Genomic DNA, 26,467 nt, shown 5'->3' on the forward strand with positions numbered 1-26,467 from the left:
TTCAAAAAAAAATGAATAAAGAATATTCCTTGCCGAATTAAAAGCTATTTTTTTTGCCTATCGTTCTGTGAAAGAATTAGCTGAACCATTGTATTAAACTTTAGCATTTTTGACATATGCATGTGCAAGACACCACTTCGTTGCCTATTGGAAGGGAATAAATAACACAGCAGTTCCACAGCTATAAATCTAGTACAGTTGCCCAGAAAATGCATAGAGTGCCAGTAAGTACTAAAAATAGTTCCAAAGAGATTGGATTCTAAAACTGCTTACATAAAAGCTGTTTACTCTGTAGATCGAGGAATGCTGAGGGAAAGACTAAAAATTTATTTCTGAGCTTTACCACTGCTTGATTTATCAAGAACCAACCTGACTTTTAATTTTTTTTTCTTTTTTTTCTTACTCTTATTGTTACAACTTTGGGCCAGAGAAATGCCAGTGTTTATGAGTTTGCATAGTTTCAAATGGATAAAACCACAGAGATATGGCTATTTTGGAAAACAATAGGGAAATAAATTTGATATTCTTAATACAAATATAATTGGTACTATAATAAATTTACTTTAATTCCATTAAAAGTTCATTGGTTTGCTATAGGCTGCCTAGAACTACTGAAAAGGATTGCAACTCTTTCTGAAATATTCAACATTGTGATGTCATTTAGATTCTATGCACTATTTCAAGAACATTTCTTTCAGCATTCATTTGTAGCACTGTCAAGGGAAATACAATAAAAAATGGATTACATGTAAAATGACCTGAGCCGTTAGTCACATATTTGACAATAACCTTGAAGTCACCAAGTCCCTACCTACTTTAAAGTTATATTACAGAAAGGAAAGTCATGTATTTAAGAAAGTATCAACTATTTTTGGAAAGAAAGAATTTACATTAAAATATTAACAGCACTGATGTTAATCTTGGCAAAACCATGCACAAGATTTAAGATATCATACGTTTATTTTATCTACTTGATATTTAGCAAAGACTATTTAATAGAATAATGATATTGTAGCATATGGTTCTTTTTTTTTTTATGTTAGTCCCAAGAAAAGTAATTCCTTCCATTGACTTTTTTTTTTCTCTGTTTCATCAGATTTCAACATTAGGAACGGCTTGTTTGTTTTTACCTCTTTGAGAAAAGAGTATGTACTCGGGAAGGTCACTGAAAATGATAGTGTCTTGATACTAACTTCTGTCTTAAAGGATTTTTTGTGGTGATGTATGATAAATCTATCTATTTCCTTTTTTATGGCCATGTGTCATTGTCACTATTCTGTGTCCTCCAACTAGGCGAATAATCAAACTACTTGGTTATATTATTTGGAATAAGCATTCAGATTGAAATGTTTTAAAGTGTTAACTTAAATTCATAATGTTATGTGCTGGAACAAAGGAGATTTTTTTTTCACCTTTAAAATAAATATATTTTATTCTTTGCCAGGAGACTCCATGGAAAAAGATAAACAGTATATGAACATAGAAAGCATTGTTAAACAATTTCAATGTACAAACAGAGCCAGAGAAAGTACATCACAGACTTGATAATATATCAAAAAATAAAATAAAACATTCCACTAGTGCTTAAATGAGAACTAAGAAACTGACACTTGTATCTGTTAACCACTCCACCCCAGCCTCCACTCTGCTTCACAGTGATTGAATCAGGCCAGAGGACGCAGATTCTCTGCCTGTGACTTTGGGAGGCAATGGAAACCCCTCCAGTATCAAGCAGGAATCAGGAAGGATACAGAGTTACATGGTGCAGGTGGTAGACTAGCCCATCATTATCCCATGAAACATCCCTAATGGCTTGTGAAGAGGTATACAAAAGCTTTTATTAACACGGAAAAGTGTTTCTGCTTTGGAGGCTATCATTACTGTAAAAATGTACCTTTAAAAAATTGTGTAGTTATGTCATTAAACAAGTAATAAACCACTTTTAATTTAGCGACATCAACAATTGAACAAATGGCATTTGATACCTGAACTGGCAGTTACACTATAACAGAATTCTCTTCTGCTAGTACAGTGAATTTGTTGTATACTTCACTGGGCAACATGAAAGAAAATATGCGATCTGAGAGCATCCAGAGAGCAAGGACAAGCCTCTATACTTGCTAAAGTAGAACATCTTTAGCCTTATCTTGCCACAATGTACAACAGTCCCATTTCCTTACCTTGATGTCTTGATCTGTGAAAGCAAGACAGTTATCTTTTTGACCCTTTCTTAACTGGACATGTAAGTAATCTGTTCCATAACCTTGGTGTCTTGGTTATTTGGAGTAGGCAAGACAAAAGGAAAGCACCAAACGTACAGGAGAGAAAGAACAGAGCCATACTTCTGTATGTGCAGAGTCTTCAGAAACTTAACCAGGGGGAAATAATTTTGACTGGGTCTTTGCCATGCAATCTTGAGTGTTCAAAGAGGAGAATAGAAGTTTTTAACTGGTTTTGGGTTGCATGAAATGGCTGATTTTTATAATTAAAAAAGTTTGTACTTCTAGGTAAGTTAGACAGTGAGGGGTATATATTGATACATATGAAAACTTCTTGGTCCTTCTTGAGTTTGAATATATTTTCAGTCCAAAAACTAAGCAGAGGTTAAAAATGTATTTTCCTTGCATTTTAAATCCCAGGAGTGAAGGTACTGGGGAATGTCTGAAGTATCTAGAAAGTGTCTTATTGCAGCAGTAGTGACTGACTGACACCACAGTTCTCCACCGAGCTGGGCGAGGTGCTGGGAATGTGCTCTGCTGTGTTCCCACTTGAGCTTGAGGTCAAGGGTTCATGTCCTTCAGAATTCTCCAGCATTTCCTGAATTAGAGGGGGCATTGAGCCAGGAATTTCCGTTTTCAATGTAATTACACTTTCTGCACCTTTAGCACTGATGCTGCGGAGATCTGTGGTTTTCATGAGGATCTTTGGAAACATGTGAGGCTTGCTGGATCGTCTCTTTCTGATATAAACTTGTAGTGCTTCCAGCAATAGTTCTTGTAGCTTATCTACTTTTGTTGGTTCCTCACGGTCCTGGCGGTCTCCACAGATCAAGCAGATGGCACTGAGAAGGACTGTCTCCATGTCGTCTGTCTCCAGATGTAGGAGCTGGCTGGCGAAGGTGAATAAGAGGTCGGTCAGGGGTCTGATCCCTGCATTGTGCATCTGGGTTCGATTCAGGGTCAGGCCATCCGAAAACGGCATGGTGTCTTGCTCTGGGGTGTACCTGGTGCAGATTCTCAGAATCAGGATGTCCAAACAGGCTGCCTTCAGCAGGGTGATTTGGTCTGCAATGGTCAAGCTGGTGAAGCCTGGTAGACGTTTAGCAAACTCCATGATCTTAATAATGCACTTGGCCAGTTCACTGAATTTGTCCCAGAGGCCCAGGTCCAGTCGGACTCGATGGTCAGCACTGGAATTCCTTTCCCTGATCCTCGCATGTGCCCAACCTGTGCGTCATGACCGAGTGGGAGGAAATGCCCACCCTAATCAGCGGCTGCTACGACCCCCGCCCGGGATGCCTCCTCTCAAGGAGATTTAATTGAAGATATCAGAGTGGTTATATCCATGAGAACAGATGGATATTGAAACAAATCCATTCATCAAGTTTCCAATTTTTTCAGTCTATTCTTCACTTAGTTTTGAAAAGCCAGGTTTTGACTTTCAGAAAAAAAGGGAAAATCTTAAACAAATGACTAAATATGAGACATATATAAATGAAACAGAAAACAAAATCTGATTCATTCTACTAATGTCCTACTTAATCCCCAAAGCCCAGAGATCTCCGTTACTCCAAAAAAGGATTTCAGTTTCTATATCATATGGGAAGGCCATTTCTTCTCTGTGTCAGGGTGTCTGAATACTGATTAACTAGATGTCGTGATAAAGATGGTGGAAAATTTTCTTGAGAGAAGTAAAGGACAAAGTTGTCCAAAGATTACATTCTCTTGGAAATGGGTAATCATTGCAAGAATAGCTCAAATCCTTTGCTCTGTGGGGAATGGAGTTTCAAATGGGCAGTGACTAATAAGAGATGGTTCATTCTAATCGAGGCTTTGCTGAATAATTGCAAGTCATTAATGCTAACGCTATCAATGGATGAACGGACAAATCTTGTGGATGATATATATATATATATATATATATATCTTTTGTTTGTGTTGTTAGTCACTAAAACATTGTTCACATTTGTTAATGAAAGTACCAGATTTTTCAGTGATCTGGTTTTTGAGAGGTAGGTTGTAGCCCAACAGTTGAGGCAGATCATCATGGAGGTGGGGGCAGGGTTTGTTGGAGGATGGCCTGAGAAGGGCAGCAAACCTGGGTCTTTTTTTTCCCGTGCACATTTCAGACAGACCAAAGAGTATAATTTTTTCCCCTAATGGAAGCGGAGGATTGGCAACCTTAGACATGGTTTTCTGCAGTTCAGACTTTAACTCAAATGCACATTCTTCTTTGTGGGTTAAGACTGGGAAAGGAATGGAGGCCATGGGGTAGTTTTGACACACCTCTGGATTAAGAGATAATTAGAGAGAGAAAAAAATCAGGGCAGACAATATTAGATCATGCCCAGACATGCCACAGAATCAGAGAAAGCTCCAGGTGAGGCCATGTATAGGCAGAGTTATTTTCATAATCCAAGGCTTACCCAGTTGGTACTGACTGTATGGGATATATCTTGAGACATTAAGAGGACCTTACCTCTTACCTAGCCTTTCCTGTTTTAATTTAAGGGGAGGAGGAACTCATCCCCATTTGCTTAAGTGTTTTTCTGATTCTATTTTAGAAGGAAGTACCATGTCCTCTGAGATCATTTCTGATTCTTCATTATTGACCATGTTTTTAGCAAGATGGAAACATGAAGCCCAAATTTCTCTGATGTTAAACAATTCATGAGTAGCATTTTTAATATCATCAAATAAGTGATTATCATTAGAAAATTCATGATTTTCATCATCAACAGTATCATCATTATTGCCATTATCCTCATCATATTCATTACCATGATTGTTGTAGTAATTTTCCTCCTCTGACGGTACTACCTCTTCTGTATAACTGGCACTATCAGTTCCACAGGCCAAGACAGGTATCTCTTACAGAAACACAAGGAACCAACAAAGTCAAAATAAATTTTAATATCTATTAAATACATAAGCTATTGCTATATAAATTAATTATCAGCATAGTAGATGACAAAAATATTTTTGCCACTACTTTCCAATAAAAAACCACGTCTTCTTCTTAAAGAAGCCCCTCCATAGGCAAAAAGCCATCAGTGTTCTATAAGCATAACTATATTTATATATTTAAGGAGTCTTAGCCTACTCAAATTTACTAGACATATTTAATATCAGCAAATACTACGCCCCATGACACTGATTCCATGAGTGATTTAAATTATGTCTGGGATCATTGTGAATCAGGAGAAACAATGGTATTTTCAAACTACTAGTAATTTTTTTCCCCTCAGGTGCACTGAATCACACTTTTTAATCAGGGTATCAATACACTATAATATCTAAACTCCATCCAGAGAATAGTAATGTTTATAAAAGTTCTCCAAAATTAATTAAGGTTATGCCTTGAAAGGCAGAACCAATATTTTTATGCCATGCCATCTAGCAACTATGTCAATCAATGAAACAACTGAAACTTCCAGTCTTATTAAGTTAATCAGTCCTTTACAGACACAGCCAATGACAAAATTAACTAAATTGGTCCCAGTTTCACACATTAAAGTGTAGACATTTTCAATGACGAATATAGCAGTTTAGATAAAATTATTGTAGGCATACGGTCAAAATATATTTTCATGCCTCACAATACTAAAAGAAAAAAATATAAAATTTAAGAGCTAAAAACAATTGATCATAAATAAACCCATTAGTAAAGACATTGGCTTAATAAATGCTTCTTTTATCAAGATAGCCATACTAGTGTTATAATATAAGGCAAACTGTGTTACATTCATATACTGTATCTTCAAACAGTTCTTAATTTGTCTAATGCTAGAAGATATTAATTTTTATCATTTCTTATCCTTGAGAGTAGCAAATAGATTTTTTTCAAAGTTTACTATTTTAACATTAGCATTTAACTATTTTAACTAATAATTTTTACACAACCATGAAATCAAATTTAAAAAAATAATGATTTTACTACTGAAAAGAATAAACCTTTCTTTACCTGCTGAGTTCCCACAATTTATAACATTTTACAAACAAAAATACTCATACATATTAATTTTATCCTTCTAATTTTTATTCTAAGATTGGAAATTAATTTGGCAAAGGACACATATTTGTTTCATATAAATATTCAATTTATAGAGTGGATTCATTGCATAAGTTAATATTTTGTTAGTGTTAATAAGTGTATTTTCTTGATATATAATAAAATAGAATAAGTATTGAAATACTTTTGTGCGATTAATGAATTGTTTATCCTATCTGAAATTAGAAGAAAACCATCTCTCAAGTTACTTGGCTCTATCATTTAGCATAATGTTCCCCTTCAGTTACATAGATAAGAAAGTAACTTCTGGGCTTCCCTGGTGGTGCAGTGGTTGAGAATCTGCCTGCTAATGCAGGGGACATGGGTTCGAGCCCTGGGCTGAGAGGATCCCACATGCCACGGAGCAACTGGGCCCGTGAGCCACAACTACTGAGCCTGCGCGTCTGGAGCCTGTGCTCCGCAACAAGAGAGGCCGCTATAGTGAGAGGCACGCACACTGTGATGAAGAGTGGCCCCCGCTTGCCACAACTAGAGAAAGCCGTCATACAGAAACGAAGACCCAACACAGAAATAATTGATTAATTAATTAATAAACTCCTACCCCCCAAAAAAAGTATTAGCACCTTTGATAGAGATTTTATGAAGTAATAATGCTTTTTATAATTTCCAAAATATTATAATTAATTTTCACTGTAGAAGTTACTTTCTTTTTTTTTTTATGTTGGGGGTAAGAGTTTATTAATTAATTTATTTATTTTTGCTGTGTTAGGTCTTCGTTTCTGTGCAAGGGCTTTCTCTAGTTGTGGCAAGTGGGGGCCACTCTTCATCACAGTGCACGAGCCTCTCACTATCGTGGCCTCTCTTGTTGCAGAGCACAGGTTCCAGATGCGCAGGCTCAGTAGTTGTGGCTCACGGGACTAGTTGTTCCGCGGCATGTGGGATCCTCCCAGACCAGGGCTTGAACCCGTGTTTCCTGCATTAGCAGGCAGACTCTCAACCACTGCGCCACCAGGGAAGCCCGGTGTTAATACTTTTTTACGTGCTAATACTTTTCCACTTATGACTCCTAAGGTTTAAGAAACTGTTCACATTACATTTATTGTTTAAATATTTGTGAAGTATTCTCTCATCTGGAAATGCTCATCATTTGAAGGTTTGGGAAAGTGTTCAAAACACCCTGACTTGTCCTTGGAGTTACTAAAAATAACAAAATCTGCTCCTACTACACTAGGCTGTGCAAGGTTGGGCTAAAGCAGTAGTTCTCTGCTAAGGAAATTCCAACCCCCTCTCCCCCACAGGGGATATTTAGCAAACTCTGGAAGTATTTTTGGTTGTCACATCTAAGCAGGAGGGTGCCACGGGGACTTAGTGGGTAGAGGCCAGGTATACTAATAAACTTCCTACAATGCACAGGACAGCCCCCGTCCTGTCCTACCCCATCTCACAAGGGGGAATTATCCAGCTCCAAATATCAATAGTGCCAAGGTCAAGAAACCCTGGGCCAACACACAGAATTATGATCCTAAAAGGAAAAGACTAAATTGTATTCAAAGGCGAAGTTTTACTCTGAAATCAATATAACTACAATTATACTTGTAGGATCCAGCAAATAAATAATCAGAAGAGCCTCAGAAATATAAATGGAAAGAAATGAATCACATCTGTGCATTAGAATCATTTGTACAAACATCACTTTTCTATGGCAGTAAGCCGACTATAAACATATTTTCCTATAGACTATCTTATCTTGTAGTTAATTGTACTTTTAAAAACTCTAAGATCACCAATAAACAATACTTAATTTTATGAAAATATAAATGGTTTAAATGTTTCTAGGAGGAGAAGCTTTTGACTTTATTTGTATGCTAGGCCAGAATAGCAGCAAACTAATTTCTATTTGTGACCAATGGAAGTACTATTTAAAACTCCCAAGGTTTACACAGTAGCTTGAAATTATAGGTGGTATAATCAACACACATTTAAAATGTATTACTTGAAATTAAGTGAATCCAATTGGTGTCTAATGATCAGATCATCTGATACAGAACTGGAGAAATTTGATCTTTGGTTACCAACTAAAATTTTAAAATCAAGTTTTGATTCAGGTTCCAAGACACGTTCTTATTCAATAAGAGCTAAAGCTATAGATGACAAAGAAAAACTGAACATTATGGGAAATATTATATATACATAGACAACATTATTCTATTTATCTGATATGAATAAATGTCCTACTCTTTATTTTACATTTGTTAATTTAAACATGTTATTTTTAAATTATGTTAAACAATAATTGTTTATTATTTTTTAAAATAAAAATTGTGAATATATTTGATCTGTGACAATATCATATGAAAAAACACAGTGGTTTAAACACCTAGGGTTTTGTAGATATTTTCATAATACTATAATTCTTAGAGTTTCATGCATTGCTTACTGATTTATTGATGTACAGTCAGTAAACATGTTTATGACAAAATATAAGAAATTTTCCACAGCTTACTACATATCTTAATTAATTTGTATCATATTGAGAAATAATGGATAACTCAGTGGACAGTACAGGAAAAAACAAGAGCATGACAGCAGAATTATCACTATTGTCACTCTACCAGAAAGCTGCTCTACTTAAATCCCTTACTTATAATAGCAATGCCTTTCCCTTATTCTACTAAAAGAGCTGTCATAGATGGCAAAACATATGACAATTCTTGACAGTTAAGCGTTATAAAATAAATGCTTCAAAGTATAAAGTTAGTAGAAAGGAGTTTTTATTTTCGCTCTCTTTTGAATTAGGACATTTTGGGAGTTTTACCTCCTTTTTTAATACCTACATTAAATAAAGTTTACCAAATAAAGTCATAAATAGCAAAGGTATTTTCAGTCCTCGTGCAGCTACAAGTCTTAGTTTAAAAGGGTGGGATGAGGGGGACAAAAAGAGATACAAGTTTAACCATAATAGGAAAATACTGTGTATTTGGAAAGTCACATCTTGATACGATTTTTAGAATAAAATGTTCTCAAAATCAAGTTCTAAACTATAATGTCCACAAATACATTCTGTAGCATTAATAAGTTACTTTGATTAAAGGATGATAATTGGGCAATGTGGTAAAAGATATTTTTTTTATCTTGATTAAGAATTAATGTAAAGGTCTTATATGCCAAAGCCAGTATAATATTACATTTCCACTCTGGAAATCAAAGCAGAACTTAAAATTGTCGGTATCCACAGCCTCTGTACGTTTTCACAACCTCAGTAAGCCAATAGTTAGAAGAAAAATGGTTTAAGGAAACATGTACAACTACCAAAAAATCTTCAAAGTGAATGTAACTACATCAAAATAAATTGTTAAAAGAGGAATCTCTTTATCAATGATGCCCAGTACACTGAGTTTGTGATACCTAGAAAGTCCAATTTGAAATTCCCTTTAAAAATCCCTACTATTCTAAATAAACACACCAATTTGCTTTGACTATCCTCTTAGAAGGGGGAAGATGCTTCTCCTTGTAAAATATTCTATATATAATAAAAACCAAGGACAAAGCTGCTTCAACATTGATCAGAACTAGAGGGGATTTTACTAATAACAGGAAAAAACATCTAATGGAGATGTGTTTATCCAATCCCATGAATAATTCTGGAATTTAAAGAAGTTTTCTGGGAGCCTTTTTTTTAAATTGAAGTATAGTTGATTTACCATTTTGCATTAGTCTTAGCTGTACAGTCTGGGAGTCTTGACATACATTTGCTGAAGTAGAAAATTTCTAGGAAATATTTTTAAAGTATTTTGGAGAAAAAAGGTAATGGGGAAAGATATGATTCACTTAAATCTGATTATTAACTATAGAATAACAAAGTATGGTTCACTTAAATCTGATTATTAACTATAGAATAACAAAGTATTGACTACAGTTTAGAATGAATAATTTATATAGAATTATGATCAATTACTTTCATGCACATGATAGCAAGGACAAGAAGCCTGAATATTAAAGTGATGTTCAAATTATGTTTTGATTATCAAACTATAATTTAACGTAATCACAATTTCTCAAAAATTTGACAACCTTTGGATATATATTTTTGAAGTATAGCAAAACCGTATCAATGATAGTAGACTGGTAAACATTTAATAAATACTGGTTTTAACTTCTGAAAAAGACATTCTTCTCTGATCAAAATCATTTGTGGGAGGAGATATGGTGATATATGTATACATATAGCTGATTCATTTTGTTATACAGCAGCAACTAACACAACATTGTAAAGCAATTAAGCTCCAATAAAGATGTTAAAATAAATAAATAAAATAAAAGGAGATACTAAAAAAAATCGTTTGTGATTTGGTAAACTGCCAAGAGGTGGAAGAAAAACAATTAATATAAAGTTAAGGAATTTAATAATAAGCAATTTGCATTTTAAAACATCATTACTCTAAAATGAAATGTATACTATTAAACCATTGGATTATTAAACTAACTGAACTCTATACCACATTTTGTATTTAACTTGATTTTTATTATCACCAGAATTATTTAGGTTTGTAGTGATTGCTATTAACTCTATTACCTAGATACTTGAATCTAATTCAATTATTTTTATTAGGGACTATACTGAAATATTCAAGCTATCTCTAAGGATTAAAGGCAAGTTTCAAAATAAACATACTTGAAATGTGTTTACTAATTCATTGAATTGCTTTGCTTTTCATGAATAATGTCATATAAAAGAACAGTAATCCTGACATGCACAATTGACTTAAAATAGAATTCCGCATCATATCTGGTTCTATGAGTTAAAGCATATAGGACATTTAGGGGGTGAAATTTAAATTTATCTTTAGAAAAATGATTAGCTCAACTAGAATAGGATATGGACACTCTTAAGTCACCATCAGGTTACACCTAATATATATATATATATATATATATATACACAATATGTAATATATAATATACAATATATAATATATATCTCCTGATGGTGACTTAATTGCCCATATTTATCTATCTAAAATATATATATATATATATATATATATATATATATATATATATATATATATATATATATATATATATATATAAAATTTCAAAAACCTGAGTGAATTCCAGGCAAATCCATGAAGAAAACCAAAACATATGATGCAAAAATAATTAAATGATTATTGGTGACATCATGTTTTTTAATGTTGGTGAATGGAGAAACAACAACAGAGTACAATTTGATACTGCATCCAAGTATCCATTATTATTCTCAAATCAGTATAATGAAGGAAAATATAAACTGTTCTTTTAAACGTATTTATGAAGAATATGTCCATGAAGGTAAAATCACTATTATTCTCTTACAAAAGCCACTCAAGACTCTTAGCTACAATCTAATTTTTAGTTTGAAAAGATGTGCAAGAGGTTCTCTAACTCATCAACTGTTTAGGCTATGTACAAATGGCCTCTAGATAAATAGGTACTCAGGGAAAATGGTGTAGAAAAGGAGAAATGGGGTAACACATTTAACTTCTTAAAACCTTAATTGTTTAGAACTTTGGCCAGAGGCTAAGCCCTCTTAATTTTTGTGAGTCAAATCTTGGAAGCAAAGGACAGATAACCTTCATATATTTAAATAATGATTAAGGAAATCATATGTCCAAAATAAAGTAATTTTTAATGAAATTACATCTGCTTTCCATGCCTTTCTCTTGCCTGTTTAGCTTTAGTGAACACTACATGAGATGAACAATGCCAGCTCAGAAAAGGATTCACCCTACATAAATTTGATGATAGCATGTCTGCTGCCAGATAATTCTTCACAAGCCAATCTTTTGCCAATTGAGCTAACTCAGAATTGTTCACCTGAGAATTGTTCAGCTAAAATAAATGGAGAGTCCATTTTGAGTTTGTGCAAGTAATAGTTTACTTCATTAATGTTATGCAGGGAGTGGCAGCTCTCTGGCTCAATGTAGTTCAGACCTTCAGGAAGAATAGGAAACATAAAATGGCAAAGAAGAAAGTAGACATTTTGGGTTTTATGTATTGTGACCATATATTCTCGTGTACCTGTTTAATTATTAAGAGGTGTCCTTTCACTTTTAAACTTGTCCTTATTTGGAGGATAAATTATGTGGTTAGCCTCATTTTATACAACGAAAGTAAATAACAGAAAACCAGGTGAGGATAAAATAGAGGTTAAAACATATATATATATATATATATATATATATATATATATATATATATATATATATATATATATATATATATATATACAAAGATATGTATAAGGCACCCAAAGATAATTATCTTTTTAATCTAAAAATTGAATCTGAACTCTACAGGTCAAACCGTTTGTCCACTGTGTCTGTTGAAATCATTTGAGAAAGCAACACTTAAAGTAACTACAAATATTGCCTAAGCAATAATCAAAATAAGCAGTTATCTTGACCATGGCTCACGGGTCCAGCCAGTCCGCGGCATGTGGGATCTTCCCATACCAGGACACGAACCCGTGTCCCCTGCATCAGCAGGCTGACTCTCAACCACTGCACCACCAGGGAAGTCCTAGCAGTTACCTTTTAAAGCAACTAGGACAGCAAATCCAGTTATTTGTGAAACAGCAATTGCTAATGTGTGAAATCACAGAGTTATGCGGTCAACTATGTGCGGGGAAAAAATTCTTCCAATATCATAGTAACACAAAATACAAAAGCCGTTGTCATTAAAAAGAATTGTGGATAACTCATTGTGGCAATGCACTGCAAATATGGGTGAATCAACTATCACTAGCCCATTGGAGCAATTAAGTATAAGAAAGCTTAACAGTTGCGGCAGATGAAACAATTGTCAGTAAACTGTGTAGCAAACCATTAAGATACTTTGAAATAACTCTTGAAGTTATCTAAAACAATAGTTTATGTTTACTTATAGCTGAATCTAATTAATACACTATGCCTTAAAATGGGGAAAAATACAAAAAAATAATTGCTTCACCAAATTCCACAGTTGTGTCATAATATCAGGGAGCTATTTGGTAAAATGCTATTTTTACATTAATCAATACTCAAATAAGGCCAGCCACTAGATTGTAGGGTATGTAGAAGATTATCTCAGACAGGAGTCAATTTTTTTGCCTCAAACCTTTAACAATCTAGATTACAGAAGGCCAGACTTAGTTAAAATGAGATTACTATTTACAAAATACCAAATAAAACAAGTGGAGAAAAAAATTAAGTTACTTTAAACTACTTAAATTTGCCATAGTATGATTATATTTGTGTAGAATATTCAGCTCAAGAAGTCATGTCTATTAGATAAATAACAAAAAATCAGATTTCTAAGAATTAAAGGGATTAAAATGTCAGTTTTATTAATCTAGCTATTTTGCATGTAAACTGGTTTTTTTATGTGAGACCTCTAGCTTTATAAAAATCCGTTCATTTTATCAATTAGGTATTTGATCTAAAGCATCATTTGAAGGACTAAAGCAAAACTCGAGGCAGCTAAATATGCCTGAAAACTCAAGTCGGGTTTTCTGGAGAAAATAAATTTCAGAGAAATGTCTAGAATCCTAAAAGCTACAGATGGATAAGCTAGTTCAGCCTATATAGAAGCCAGCCAACAATGTTTCAACTCAGTGACATATATATATCATCCCCAATGAGGAAATTGTCACTTTTCCAGTCCCATGAGTACTTCTAGTTAAAGAGGCATTCCCACACCATTACAATGGCTTCCGAAAGCTTAAACATGATAGGATGGTCATTGCTACTTCTTCAACTTAGAAAGTTCTAGACTGGTTTTGGAATCTAGGATAATGAGGTATTTGAAGGGGTGATATGGTTTTGAAGAAAATGCTATGGCTATCTGTAGCTGACCCTTTAGGAATCACTTTCCTCAGAGTAAAATTAAAAGATTTGAAGGCCTCCTGAAACTCACGAAATCTGTTAAATATTTAAGTCCTCAGAGAAAAAACAGTGTGACACCACTAAATGAAGTCAAGAATATAATAATCAAAATCAGAATTTTATAGTTTTTTTGTGTATTCAACCAACCTAAGTAGCCTTCACTTCATATTTACTTATGGAAGGGAGTTGAATATCTAAGTTAATCGAATATTCATTACTTTGTGTAATCTAAACACGATTATATTTTCCTACTTTTTGATAGCTATATGCACTCATATTCATCCATACATTCAGTGACTTCAATAATGCACTATGTTCAACTAAAAGTAATCTATAAAGTTCTACACTTCTTTATTTATAATCCATTAAATTGTTTTTTTAATTTGTTCATCCCTGGATTGTTTAGAGCATCACTTTGTTCTTCTGTTAACTATTTACTCCATTATTTTCCTTACTGAGAGCAAAGCTCTTCTTCTCCCTGACTAAGCTACTTTAAATGGATGCTTCTAAGCAAACTCTTGTGCTCAGTGAATATAAGGGCCCCCTCCTAAACCAGGAAAACATACTAGTATCCATGAAAGTATAGTTCTAGCAAATATCCTGCTGCAAAAATGACTTTTAAAACCTATTTAATTTAGAATGATTAAAAATTTAAAAATTCAAATTTGTTATTACATATCTCTCCTACAGAATCCACTGCAGAAAGACAATTTTGACTGACTTACAAGAAAAGAAATAGGAAAATAGAAAAGAGTTTTCAGTGTGAAAAAGAAAAGACAAGATAAGACATCTAATTTTTTTTAAATGGCATATGAATGAGATGTAAGTAAAGCAATTCCAGATGGTAGAAGCTGTATATGAGAAAGTATTCACATTAGCAATATCATAGTCATATGGAGGGCCAGGAGGAGGGAAAGATAAATGAGGAGAAAGAAACATTTGATTCAAGAGACAAGTTAAAGAAGGTAAATGGAAGTTTGTTTGTTTTAAATTGAACTAAGTCAAGAAATAAATGTGGAACCAGTGGCACTGATTGAGAAAGAGAATAATGCTGTCATATTTTCCTCTGTATACATATATAAAATATGTGTGAAAAATTTAGGTTGTAAAATAAGGTTTTTAAAGAGTACAGAGCATAATTTTAGAAAAATTGGAGGAGACTACAATCTTAAACCATAGAGCAAAACCAGTAACTACTGTTTATAAAACACTTTTCTTCAAAGCACTCAGGAAATTTTATGTATTTTTCTTATTTCATTAATTTTTTATAATATCCTTGCCTGTTAGATAAAGATAATTTTATTTTCGCCATTATATAGAAGAGGAATTGGAGACATAGCCAACAAGTTTGAGAAGTAAGATAATAGAAGGACTCATGTAATTATCACCACTAGCACAGGAATTAACAGTTTAATCAAAAATAATTTATTTCCAGTGTTGAAATTGTTTTGCAGATAAATGTTGGCAGAAAGTATCACTGCCACAATTGCAGACCTAGTAAAAAATAAAATATAATGAATTAATGAGAGTGCTGGGTGAAAATCTACTGAAAGTAGACTGGGAAATTTTAACTTGTCTGAAACTGTGAACACTTAAAAATAATTCCATGTTCTTAATTTCAGAATGACCAATTCAAGATAAAATGTTCTTTTAATATAATAAATGTTTTCTTCCTTACTATCATTAGTGTAGAAATATATTCCCCATAATGCCTTGTTATTAAGCTCCCTGGGGACAGTGACTATTTTTCAAACGTATTTTTATCCCTCAAGACTTTGTACGCTGGGCACTCATTAAGTATATGTTAAATTTAGATGACTGGAATTAGACTAAGGTGTTAGTTGGTAGTCAGTTACTGTTACAACTAAGAAAATACTTAGTAGAACAGCTTTCCATTCTTTAGAGCTTTACTTCATTGTATTGGAGAAGCTTAAAATAATGGAGTTCTATATTTAAAATAAGTAAAAGGATAAGATATGTTCAGGAGAACATCGTCCATAAAATAAAACTCCTGGTTAAGTGAGATCTCAAGGACAAATGTAAATTAGGTGAGATAACTTAAAACTTCATTTTATGCATTCAACTTTTAAAACTCCTTGTTTTGTTGAATGAAACAAAGTTTAAGAGTAGTTTTTTCAAAAGGTCTTTTATTTCTATTTCCCATTCTATAACCTTGTATTACTTTTCTTAGTTTACTTGAAAGTTTACAGACATCTACGTGCAGAAATTAAAATATAAACATTATTTCACTGTGTTAAAAAAAAAAAACAGGACCCCGGAGGAAGATGGCGGAAGAGTAAGAAATGGAGATCACCTTCCTCCCCACAGATACATCAGAAATTCATCTACACGTGGAACAACTCCTACAGAACACCTACTGAACGCTGACAGAAGACCACAGACCCCCCAAAAGGCAAGAAACTCCCCACATACCTGGGTAGGGCAAAAGGAAAAAGAATAAACAGAGACAAAAGGATAGGGACGGGACCTGCACCAGTGGGAGGGAGCCGTGAAGGAGGAAAGTTTTCCACACACTACAAGCCCCTTCGCGGACGGAGACTGCAGGTGGCGGAGGGGGAAAGCTTCGGAGTAGCGGAGGAGAGCACAGCAACAGGGGTGTGGAGGGCAAAGCGGAGAGATTCCGGCACAGAGGATCGGTGCCCTCAGGCACACACCAGCCCCAGAGGCTTGTCTGCTCGGCTGCCGGGGCAGGCGGGGCTGGGAGCTGAGGCTTGGGTATCGGGTTTCAGTCGGAGCACGGGGAGAGGACTGGGGCTGGCGGCAGGAAGAGAGCCTGAAGGGGTTAGTGCACCACGGCTAGCACGGAGGGAGTCCAGGGAAAGGGTCTGGAGCTGCCGAAGAGGCAAGAGACTTTTTCTTCCCTTTTGTTTCCTGGTGCGTGAGGAGAAGGCATTAAGAGGACTGCTTGGGGAAGCGCCGGAGACGGGCGCGAGCCGCGGCTAAAGGCGTGGACCCCGGAGACGGGCGTGGGACGCTGGGGCTGCTGCTGCCGCCGCCGCTGCGGGGCCTGTGTGCGAGCGTGGGTCACTGTCCGCCCCGCCTTCCGGGGGGCCTGTGCACCCCGCCACTGCCAGGGTCCCGGGACCCAGGGACGGCTTTCCCCGGAAAGCGCACGGAGCGCCTCGGTCTGGTGCAATGTCACACCGGCCGCTGCCGCTGCAGGCACGCCCCACACTGCCCGCCCCTCCCTCCCCTCTGCCTGAGTGAGCCAGAGCCCCTGAATCAGCGGCTCTTTTAAACCCGTCCTGTCTGAGCGAAGAACAGACGCCCTCCGGTGACCTACGTGCAGAGGCGGGGCCAGGTCCAAGGCTGAGACCCGAGAGCTGTGAGAGCAGAGAAGAGACAGGAAAATCTCTCTGTGCAGCTTTGGAGGCAGCAGATTAAAGCTCCACGGTCTGCTTGATGTGCCTTGCGTCTGTGGAGTGCATGAATGGACAGCGAATCATCCCAAATTGAGGAAGTGGACTTTGAGGACAAGATTTAAGACTTTCCCCCATTTTCCTCTTTTTACAACAAATTATCCCAAATTAAGGAGGTGGACTTAGCAAGATTTCAGACTTCTCGCCCTTTTCCTCTTTTTACAACGAAGTAACCCAAATTCAGGAGGTGGACTTGGAGAGCAAGATTTTTGATTTTTCCCCCTGCTCTCTTTTTGTGAATGTGTATGTGTATTCTTCTGTATAAGATTCTCTCTGTATAGCTTTGCTTCCACCATATGTCCCAGGGTTCTATCGGTCCGCTTTTTTTCAATAATTACTTTTTAATTTTAATAACGCTACTATATTTCATACTTTATTCTATTTTACTTTACCTACTCTTTCTTTTTTTCTACCTTCCCTTCCTCCCTCCCTCCCTCCGCCCCTCCTTTCCTTCTTTCTCTCTTTCTTTCCTTCCTCCCTCCCTCCCACCTCTCTTCCTTTCACTTTCTTTTCCTTTCCTTCCTCCCTCCCTCACTCCTGTCTTTCTTTCTTTCTTTCCTTCCTCCGTCCCCCCTCCCTTCTTCCATTCACTCTTCCTTTTTCTTTCATTCCTCCCTCTCGCCCTCCTTTCTTTCTTTCTTTCCATCCTTCCTCCCTCCCTCCCTCCTTTCTCTCTTCCTTCCTTCCTTCCTTTCTTTCCTTCTTCCTTTCTTTCTCTCTCTCTTTCTTTCTTCTACTAATTCTTTCTTTCTATTTTTCTCCCTGTTATTCTGAGCCAGGAAGATGAAAGGCTCTTGGTGCTGGAGCCAGGAGTCAGTGCTGTGACTCTGAAGTGAGAGAGCCAACTTCAGGACACGGATACACAAGAGACCTCCCAGCTCCACATAATATCAAGCTGCGAAAATCTCCCAGAGATCTCCATCTCAACACCAGCACCCAGCTTCAGTCAACGACCAGCAAACTACAGTGCTGGTCACCCTATGCCAAGCAACTAGCAAGGCAGGAACACAACCCAACCCGTTAACAGAGAGGCTGCTAAAAACATAATAAGGCCACAGGCACCAGACGTGGACCTGTCCACCAGAAAGACAAGATCGATCCTCAAGCACCAGAACACAGGCACTAGTCCCCCCCACCAGGAAGCCTACACAACCTACTGAAACAACCTTAGCCACTGGGGACAGACACCAAAAACAACAGGAAATATGAATCTGCAGCCTTAAAAAAGGAGACCCCAAACACAGTAACATAAGCAAAATGAGAAGACAGAAAAACACACAGCAGGAGAAGGAGCAAGATAAAAACCCACCAGACCTAACAAATGAAGAGGTAATAGGCAGTCTACCTGAAAAAGAATTCAGAATAATGATGGTAAAGATGAGCCAAGATTCTATTTCCCAGATCCAAAATCTTGGAAATAGAATAGACAAAATGCAAGAAACAGTTAACAAGGACCGAGAAGAACTAAAGATGAATCAAGCATCGATTAAAAACACAATAAATGAAATGAAAAATACTCTAGATGGGATCAATAGCAGAATAACTGAGGCAGAAGAACGGATAAGTGAGGTGGAAGATAAAATAGTGGAAATAAGTGATGCAGAGCAAAATAAAGAAAAAAAGAATGAAAAGAACAGAGGACAGTCTCAGAGACCTCTGGGACAACATTAAACACACCAACATTCGAATTATAGGGGTTCCAGAAGAAGAAGAGAAAAAGAAACGGACAGAAAATATTTGAAGAGATTATAATTGAAAACTTCCCTAATATGGGAAAGGAAATAGTTAATCAAGTCCAGGAGGCACAGAGAGTCCCATACAGAAAAAATCCAAGGAGAAATACGCCAAGACACATATTAATCAATCTGTCAAAAATTAAACACAAAGAAATCATATTAAAAGCAGCAAGAGAAAAACAAAAAATAACACACAAGGGACTCCCCATCAGGTTAACAGCTGATCTCTCAGCAGAAACTCTACAAGCCAGAAGGGAGTGGCAGGACATAATTAAAGTGATGAAGGAGAGAAACCTGCAACCAAGATTACTCTACCCAGCAAGGATCTCATTCAGATGTGATGGAGAAATTAAAACCTTTACAGACAAGCAAAAGCTGAGAGAGTTCAGCATCACCAAACAAGCTTTACAACAAATGCTAAAGGAACTTCTCTAGGCAAGAAACACAAGAGAAGGAAAAGACCTACAATAACGAACCCAAAGCAATTAAGGAAATGGGAATAGGAACATACATATCAATAATTACCTTAAATGTAAATGGACTAAATGCTCCCACCAAAAGACACAGAGTGGCTGAATGGATACCAAAACAAGACCCACATATATGCTGTCTACAAGAGACCCACTTCAGACCTAGAGACACATACAGATTGAAAGTAAGGGGATGGAAAAAGATATTCCATGCAAATGGAAATCAAAAGAAAGCTGGAGTAGCAATTCTTATATCAGACAAAATAGATTTTAAAATAAAGACTATTAGAAGAGACAAAGGAGGACACTACATAATGATCAAGGGATCGATCCAAGAAGAAGATATAACAATTGTAAATATTTATGCACCCAACAGAGGAGCACCTCAATACATAAGGCAAATACTAACAGCCATAAAAGGGGAAATCGACAGTAACACAGTAATAGTAGGGGACTTTATCACCCCACTTTCACCAATGGACAGATCATCCAAAATGAAAATAAATAAGGAAAGACAAGCTTTAAATGATACATTAAACAAGATGGACTTAATTGATATTTATAGGACATTCCATCCAAAAACAACAGAATACACATTTTTCTCAAGTGCTCATGGAAAATTCTCCAGGATAGGTCACATCTTGGGTCACAAATCAAGCCTTGGTAAATTTAAGAAAATTGAAATTGTATCAAGTATCTTTTCCGACCACAATGCTATGAGACTAGACATCAATTACAGGAAAAGATCTGTAAAAAATACAAACACATGGAGGCTAAACAATACACTACTTAATAACGAAGTGATCACTGAAGAAATCAAAGAGGAAATTAAAAAATACCTAGAAACAAATGACAACGGAGACACGACGACCCAAAACCTAGGGGACGCAGCAAAAGCAGTTCTAAGGGGGAAGTTTATAGCAATACAATCCCACCTTAAGAAACAGGAAACATCTCGAGTAAACAACCTGACCCTGCACCTAAAGCAATTAGAGAAAGAAGAACAAATAACCCCCAAAGCTAGCAGAAGGAAACAAATCATAAAGATCAGATGAGAAATAAATGAAAAAGAAATGAAGGAAACGATAGCAAAGATCAATAAAACTAAAAGCTGGTTCTTTGAGAAGATAAACAAAATAGACAAAGCATTAGCCAGACTCATCAAGAAACAAAGGGAGAAGACTCAAATCAATAGAATTAGAAATGAAAAAGGAGAAGTAACAACTAACACTGCAGAAATACAAAAGATCATGAGAGATTACTACAAGCAACTCTATGCCAATAAAATGGACAACCTGGAAGAAATGGCAAAATTCTTAGGAATGCACAACCTGCCAAGACTGAATCAGGAAGAAATAGAAAATATGAATAGACCAATCACAAGCACTGAAATTGAAACTGTGATTAAAAATCTTCCAACAAACAAAAGCCCAGGACCAGATGGCTTCACAGGCGAATTCTATCAAACATTTAGAGAAGAGCTAACACCCATGTTTCTCAAACTCTTCCAAACAATTTCAGAGGAATGGACACTCCCAAACTCATTCTACGAGGCCACCATCACCTTGATATCAAAACCAGGCAAGGATGTCACAAAGAAAGAAAACAACAGGCCAATATCACTGATGAACATAGATGCAAAAATCCTCAACAAAATACTAGCAAACAGAGTCCAACAGCACATTAAAAGGATCATACACCATGATCAAGTGGGGTTTATTCCAGGAATGCAAGGATTCTTCAATATACGCAAATCAATCAATGTGATACACCATATTAACAAGTTGAAGGAGAAAAACCATATGATCATCTCAATAGATGCAGAGAAAGCTTTTGACAAAATTCAACACCCATTTATGATAAAAACCCTGCAGAAAGTAGGCATAGAGGGAACTTTGCTCAACATAATAAAGGCCATATATGACAAACACACAGCCAACATTGTCCTCAATGGTGAAAAACTGAAACCATTTCCACTAAGATTAGGATCAAGACAAGGCTGCCCACTCTCACCACTCTTATTCAACCTAGTTTTGGAAGTTTTAGCCATAGCAATCACAGAAGAAAAGGAAATAAAAGGAATCCAAATTGGAAAAGAAGAAGTAAAGCTGTCACTGTTTGCAGATGACATGATACTATACATAGAGAATCCTAAAGATGCTACCAGAAAACTACTAGAGCTAATCAATGAATGTGGTAAAGTAGCAGGATACAAAATTAATGCACAGAAATCTCTGGCATTCCTGTACACTAATGATGAAAAATCTGAAAATGAAATCAAGAAAACACTCCCATTTACCATTGCAACAAAAAGAATAAAATATCTAGGAATAAACCTACCTAAGGAGACAAAACACCTGTATGCAGAAAATTATAAGACACTGATGAAAGAAATTAAAGATGATACAAATAGATGGAGAGATATACCATGCTCCTGGATTGGAAGAATCAATATTGTGAAAATGACTCTACTACCCAAAGCAATCTACAGATTCAATGCATTTCCTATCAAACTACCAATGGCATTTTTCCCTGAACTAGAACAAAATTTTCAGAATTTGTTTGGAAAAACAAAAGACCCCGAATAGCCAAAGCAATCTTGAGAACGAAAAACTGAGCTGGAGGAATCAGGCTCCCTGACTTCAGACTATACTACAATGCTACAGTAATCAAGACAGTGTGGTACTGGCACAAAAACAGAAAGATAGATCAATGGAACAGGATAGAAAGCCCAGAGATAAACCCACACACATATGGTCAACTTATCTTTGATAAAGGGGGCAGGAATGTACAGTGCAGAAAGGGCAGCCTCTTCTATAAGTGGTGCTGGGAAACCTGGACAAGGACATGTAATAGTATGAGATTAGATCATTCCCTAACACCATACACAAAAATAAGCTCAAAATGGATTAACGACCTAAATGTAAGGCCAGAAACTATCAAACTCTTAGAGGAAAACATAGGCAGAATACTCTATGACATAAATCACAGCAAGATCCTTTTGGACCCACCTCCTAGAGAAATGGAAATAAAAACACAGATAAACAAATGGGACCTGATGAAACTTCCAAGCTTTTGCACAGCAAAGGAAACCATAAACAAGACCAAAAGACAACCCTCAGAATGGGAGTAAATATTTGCAAATGGAGCAACTGACAAAGGATTAATCTCCAAAATTTATAAACAGCTCATGCAGCTCAATAGCAAAAAAACAAACAACCCAATCCAAAAATGGGCAGAAGACTTAAATAGGCATTTCTCCAAAGAAGATATACAGACTGCCAACAAACACATGAAAGAATGCTCAACATCATTAATCATTAGAGAAATGCAAATCAAAACTACAATGAGATATCATCTCACACCAGTCAGAATGGCCATCATCAAGAAATCTAGAAACAATAAATGCTGGAGAGGGTGTGGAGAAAAGGGAACACTCTTGCACTGCTGGTGGGAATGTGAATTGGTACAGCCACTATGGAGAAGAGTATGGAGGTTCCTTAAAAAACTACAAATAGAACTACCATATGACTCAGCAATCCCACTACTAGGCATATACCCTGAGAAAACCATAATTCAAAAAGAGACATGTACCAAAATGTTCATTGCAGCTCTATTCACGATAGCCTGGAGCTGGAAACAACCTAAGTGTCCATCATCAGATGAATAGATAAAGAAGATGTGGCACATATATACAATGGAATATTACTCAGCCATAAAAAGAAACGAAACTGAGCTGTTTGTAATGAGGTGGATAGACCTAGAGTCTGTCATACAGAGTGAAGTAAGTCAGAAAGAGAAAGACAAATACCGTATGCTAACACATATATATGGAATTTTAAAAAAATGTCATGAAGAACCTAGGGTTAAAACAGGAATAAAGACACAGACCTACTTGAGAATGGACTTGAGGATACGGGGAGGGGGAAGGGTAAGCTGTGACAAAGCGAAAGAGAGGCATGGACATATATACACTACCAAACGTAAGGTAGATAGATAGTGGGAAGAAGCCGCAGAACACAGGGAAATCAGCTCCGTGCTTTTTGACCGCCTGGAGGGGTGGGATGGGGAGGGTGGGAGGGAGGGAGATGCATGAGGGAAGGGATGTGGGAACAGATGTATATGTATGACTGATTCACTTTGTTATATAGCAGAAACTAATAAAAAAAAAGCAATAGGTTTCTTATGACTGATCATCTAGAATTACATCTTACATTTCACAGCAAATGAAAAAATATATGGACAGCTATAGTTTTATTGTTTTAGTTGCTAAAAGACACATTTCTGTGCGCATGCATGTGGATATTATATTTTGATGCACTGAGCTCTCTATTAATGAATATTTAAACTTTTACAAAGAAAAAAAAACACATAACTGTAGAATAATATTGGTGGAGATGTATTAATTTCTGCAAGCAAAAGACCAATGTATAAAGAACACTTCAAAAATAGTTATTTAAGCTCTGTGTTTTAAAATTAAATTGAACTTAATACTTTCCCTCCTCTGGTACCTTCTATGTGCATCCAGAAACTAAAAGACACTTCAACAAAGATATACTAAAATTTAATTTGTGGTCAAAGCAATTTATTTTCTCTATTATGCTATCGAATTATTCACACATTTTTACTGATTTATGAAGATGACTAAACTGATAAACACAAAGGGAAAATACTCATTTTTTGGTATTTGATTTTGAAGTGAGAACTACTTTTCATATGCATTTTATATTTTTTGATAAAGAATAATTTCTTCAAAATTGGTCCAGATTCACATAAAAGCACAAAACAAAGCTTGGTAAAAGCATAAAGCTATTTAAATTATTTTATTGATCAAATTAAGTCAAAATCATAAATTTTCCCCCAAATGACCTTATTGCTTTTATCATCACTTCTGAACAAGATGTTATCACCTCTGGTATAAAAGCTTTACCAATCCATCATTTTTTTTGGTCTAAGAATGAAGGAAGGATCATAATTCTGTTCACTAAGAGTGTTGTTATGCAGTCAGTATAAAGTTGAATAGGTCAAAAAAATAATTTATGCTGAACTAACTACACACATTGGAATGTTTATTATCTCAGATTATTAGCATTGATCAGAATTATGGGAGCCAAGTAGATCTGTATAACCAAACCTCATGTTTTCATGAAAGATTTCTATAATTTTGTGTTATAATTAAATATATATTTAATAGATTTTAAGTCTTTCCCTCTGGCAGGCACAAAATTAAACATCAAATTGGTTTTTATTTAGATACAGTGAACAATAGACTAACAGATCAATAAACCTGTGCCTAAAAATAATCCATGTAAAATTTAGCAGTATTTCTTATAGCTTGTTGCTATTATCAGGTCAAAGGGCAGAATGTGAGTAAATTAATCAAAGTTGGGGAGATACATTTGCTCTTCAGAATCTTAGTTTATAAATTCTAGAATTGAGCTATCTAAAATGTCCTACATATATGTGTTGCATGTGGGACTATTAATAACACGTGTATTTAATGAAAGGCGTTAGCGTACTATATTAACCAGGACTCTGATAATAGCAATGAAGTCAAAAGTTACTTAATCCTATTAGTGTCACACTCTCATTGTAATAAGACCTGACAAAATTAATAAAGATCCATTTATGGACTTCCGGGTAAGATGGCGGAAGAGTAAGACGCGGAGATCACCTTCCTCCCCACGGATACACCAGAAATACAGCTAACGTGGAACAACTCCTACAGAACACCTACTGAATGCTGGCAGAAGACCCCAGACCTCCCAAAAGGCAAGAAACTCCCCACATACCTGGGTAGGGCAAAGCGGAGAGATTCCCGCACAGAGGATCGGTGCCGAGCAGCACTCACCAGCCTGAGAGGCTTGTCTGCTCGCCCACCAGGGCGGGCGGCGCTGGAAGCTGAGGCTCGGGCTTCGGTCAGAGCGCAGGGAGAGGACTAGGGCTGGCGGCGAGAACTCAGCCTGAAGGGGGCTAATGTGCCACAGCTAGCCGGCAGGGAGTCCAGGAAAACTCTGGAGCTGCCGAAGAGGCAAGAGACTTTTTCTTCCCTCTTGGTTTCCTGATGCGTGAGGAGAGGGGATTAAGAGCGCTGCTTAAAGGGGCTCCACAGACGGGCGCGAGTCACGACTGAAAGCGCGGAGCCCAGTGAAGGGCGTGGGACGCTGGGGCTGCTGCTGCCGCCGCCAAGAAGCCTGTGTGCGAGCACAGCTCACTGTCCACACCGCCCTTCCGGGAGCCTGTGCAGCCCGCCACTGCCGGGGTCCCGGGATCCAGGGGGGGCTTCCCTGGGAGAACGCACGGCGCGCCTCGGGCTGGTACAACGTCACGCCGAGCTCTGCTGCTGCAGGCTCGCCCCGCACTCCGTGCCCCTCCCTCCCGCCCGGCCTGAGTGAGCCAGAGTCCCCGAAGAGGCTGCTCCTTTAACCCTGTCCTGTCTGAGCGAAGAACAGACGCCCTCCGGCGACCTACACGCAGAGGCGGGGCCAAATCCAAAGCTGAGACCCAGGAGCTGTGAGAACAAAGAAGAGAAAGGGAAACCTCTCCCAGCAGCCTCAGAAGCAGCGGATTAAAGCTCCATAATCAACGTGATGTACCCTGCATCTGTGGAATACATGAATAGACAACAAATCATTCCAAATTGAGGAGCCAGGAGTCAGTGCTGTGCCTCTGAGGTGGGAGAGCCA

At 36.8% G+C, this 26,467-nt stretch overlaps 2 protein-coding genes across 9 annotated transcripts in view; both read right to left on the bottom strand.

Annotated features, from left to right (window-relative positions):
• The window catches only part of PCDH11X (protocadherin 11 X-linked), a gene marked incomplete at both ends in the record, with an annotated part of 701,896 nt that overhangs the window by 663,984 nt on the left and 11,445 nt on the right, over positions 1 to 26,467 (bottom strand). The window lies entirely within an intron of this gene.
• Positions 2,683 to 4,487, bottom strand: LOC308608824 (retinoic acid receptor beta-like; the record flags this gene model as incomplete). The annotated part of the gene is made up of 2 exons (XM_081222156.1): positions 2,683 to 3,446; positions 4,202 to 4,487. The coding sequence occupies 2 exons, from the start codon at positions 4,485 to 4,487 to the stop codon at positions 2,683 to 2,685; spliced, it is 1,050 nt and encodes a 349-aa protein (XP_081078282.1).

Source organism: Mesoplodon bidens (assembly GCF_964165515.1).
Source record: "Mesoplodon bidens genome assembly, chromosome: X".
Taxonomy (NCBI): domain Eukaryota; kingdom Metazoa; phylum Chordata; class Mammalia; order Artiodactyla; family Ziphiidae; genus Mesoplodon; species Mesoplodon bidens.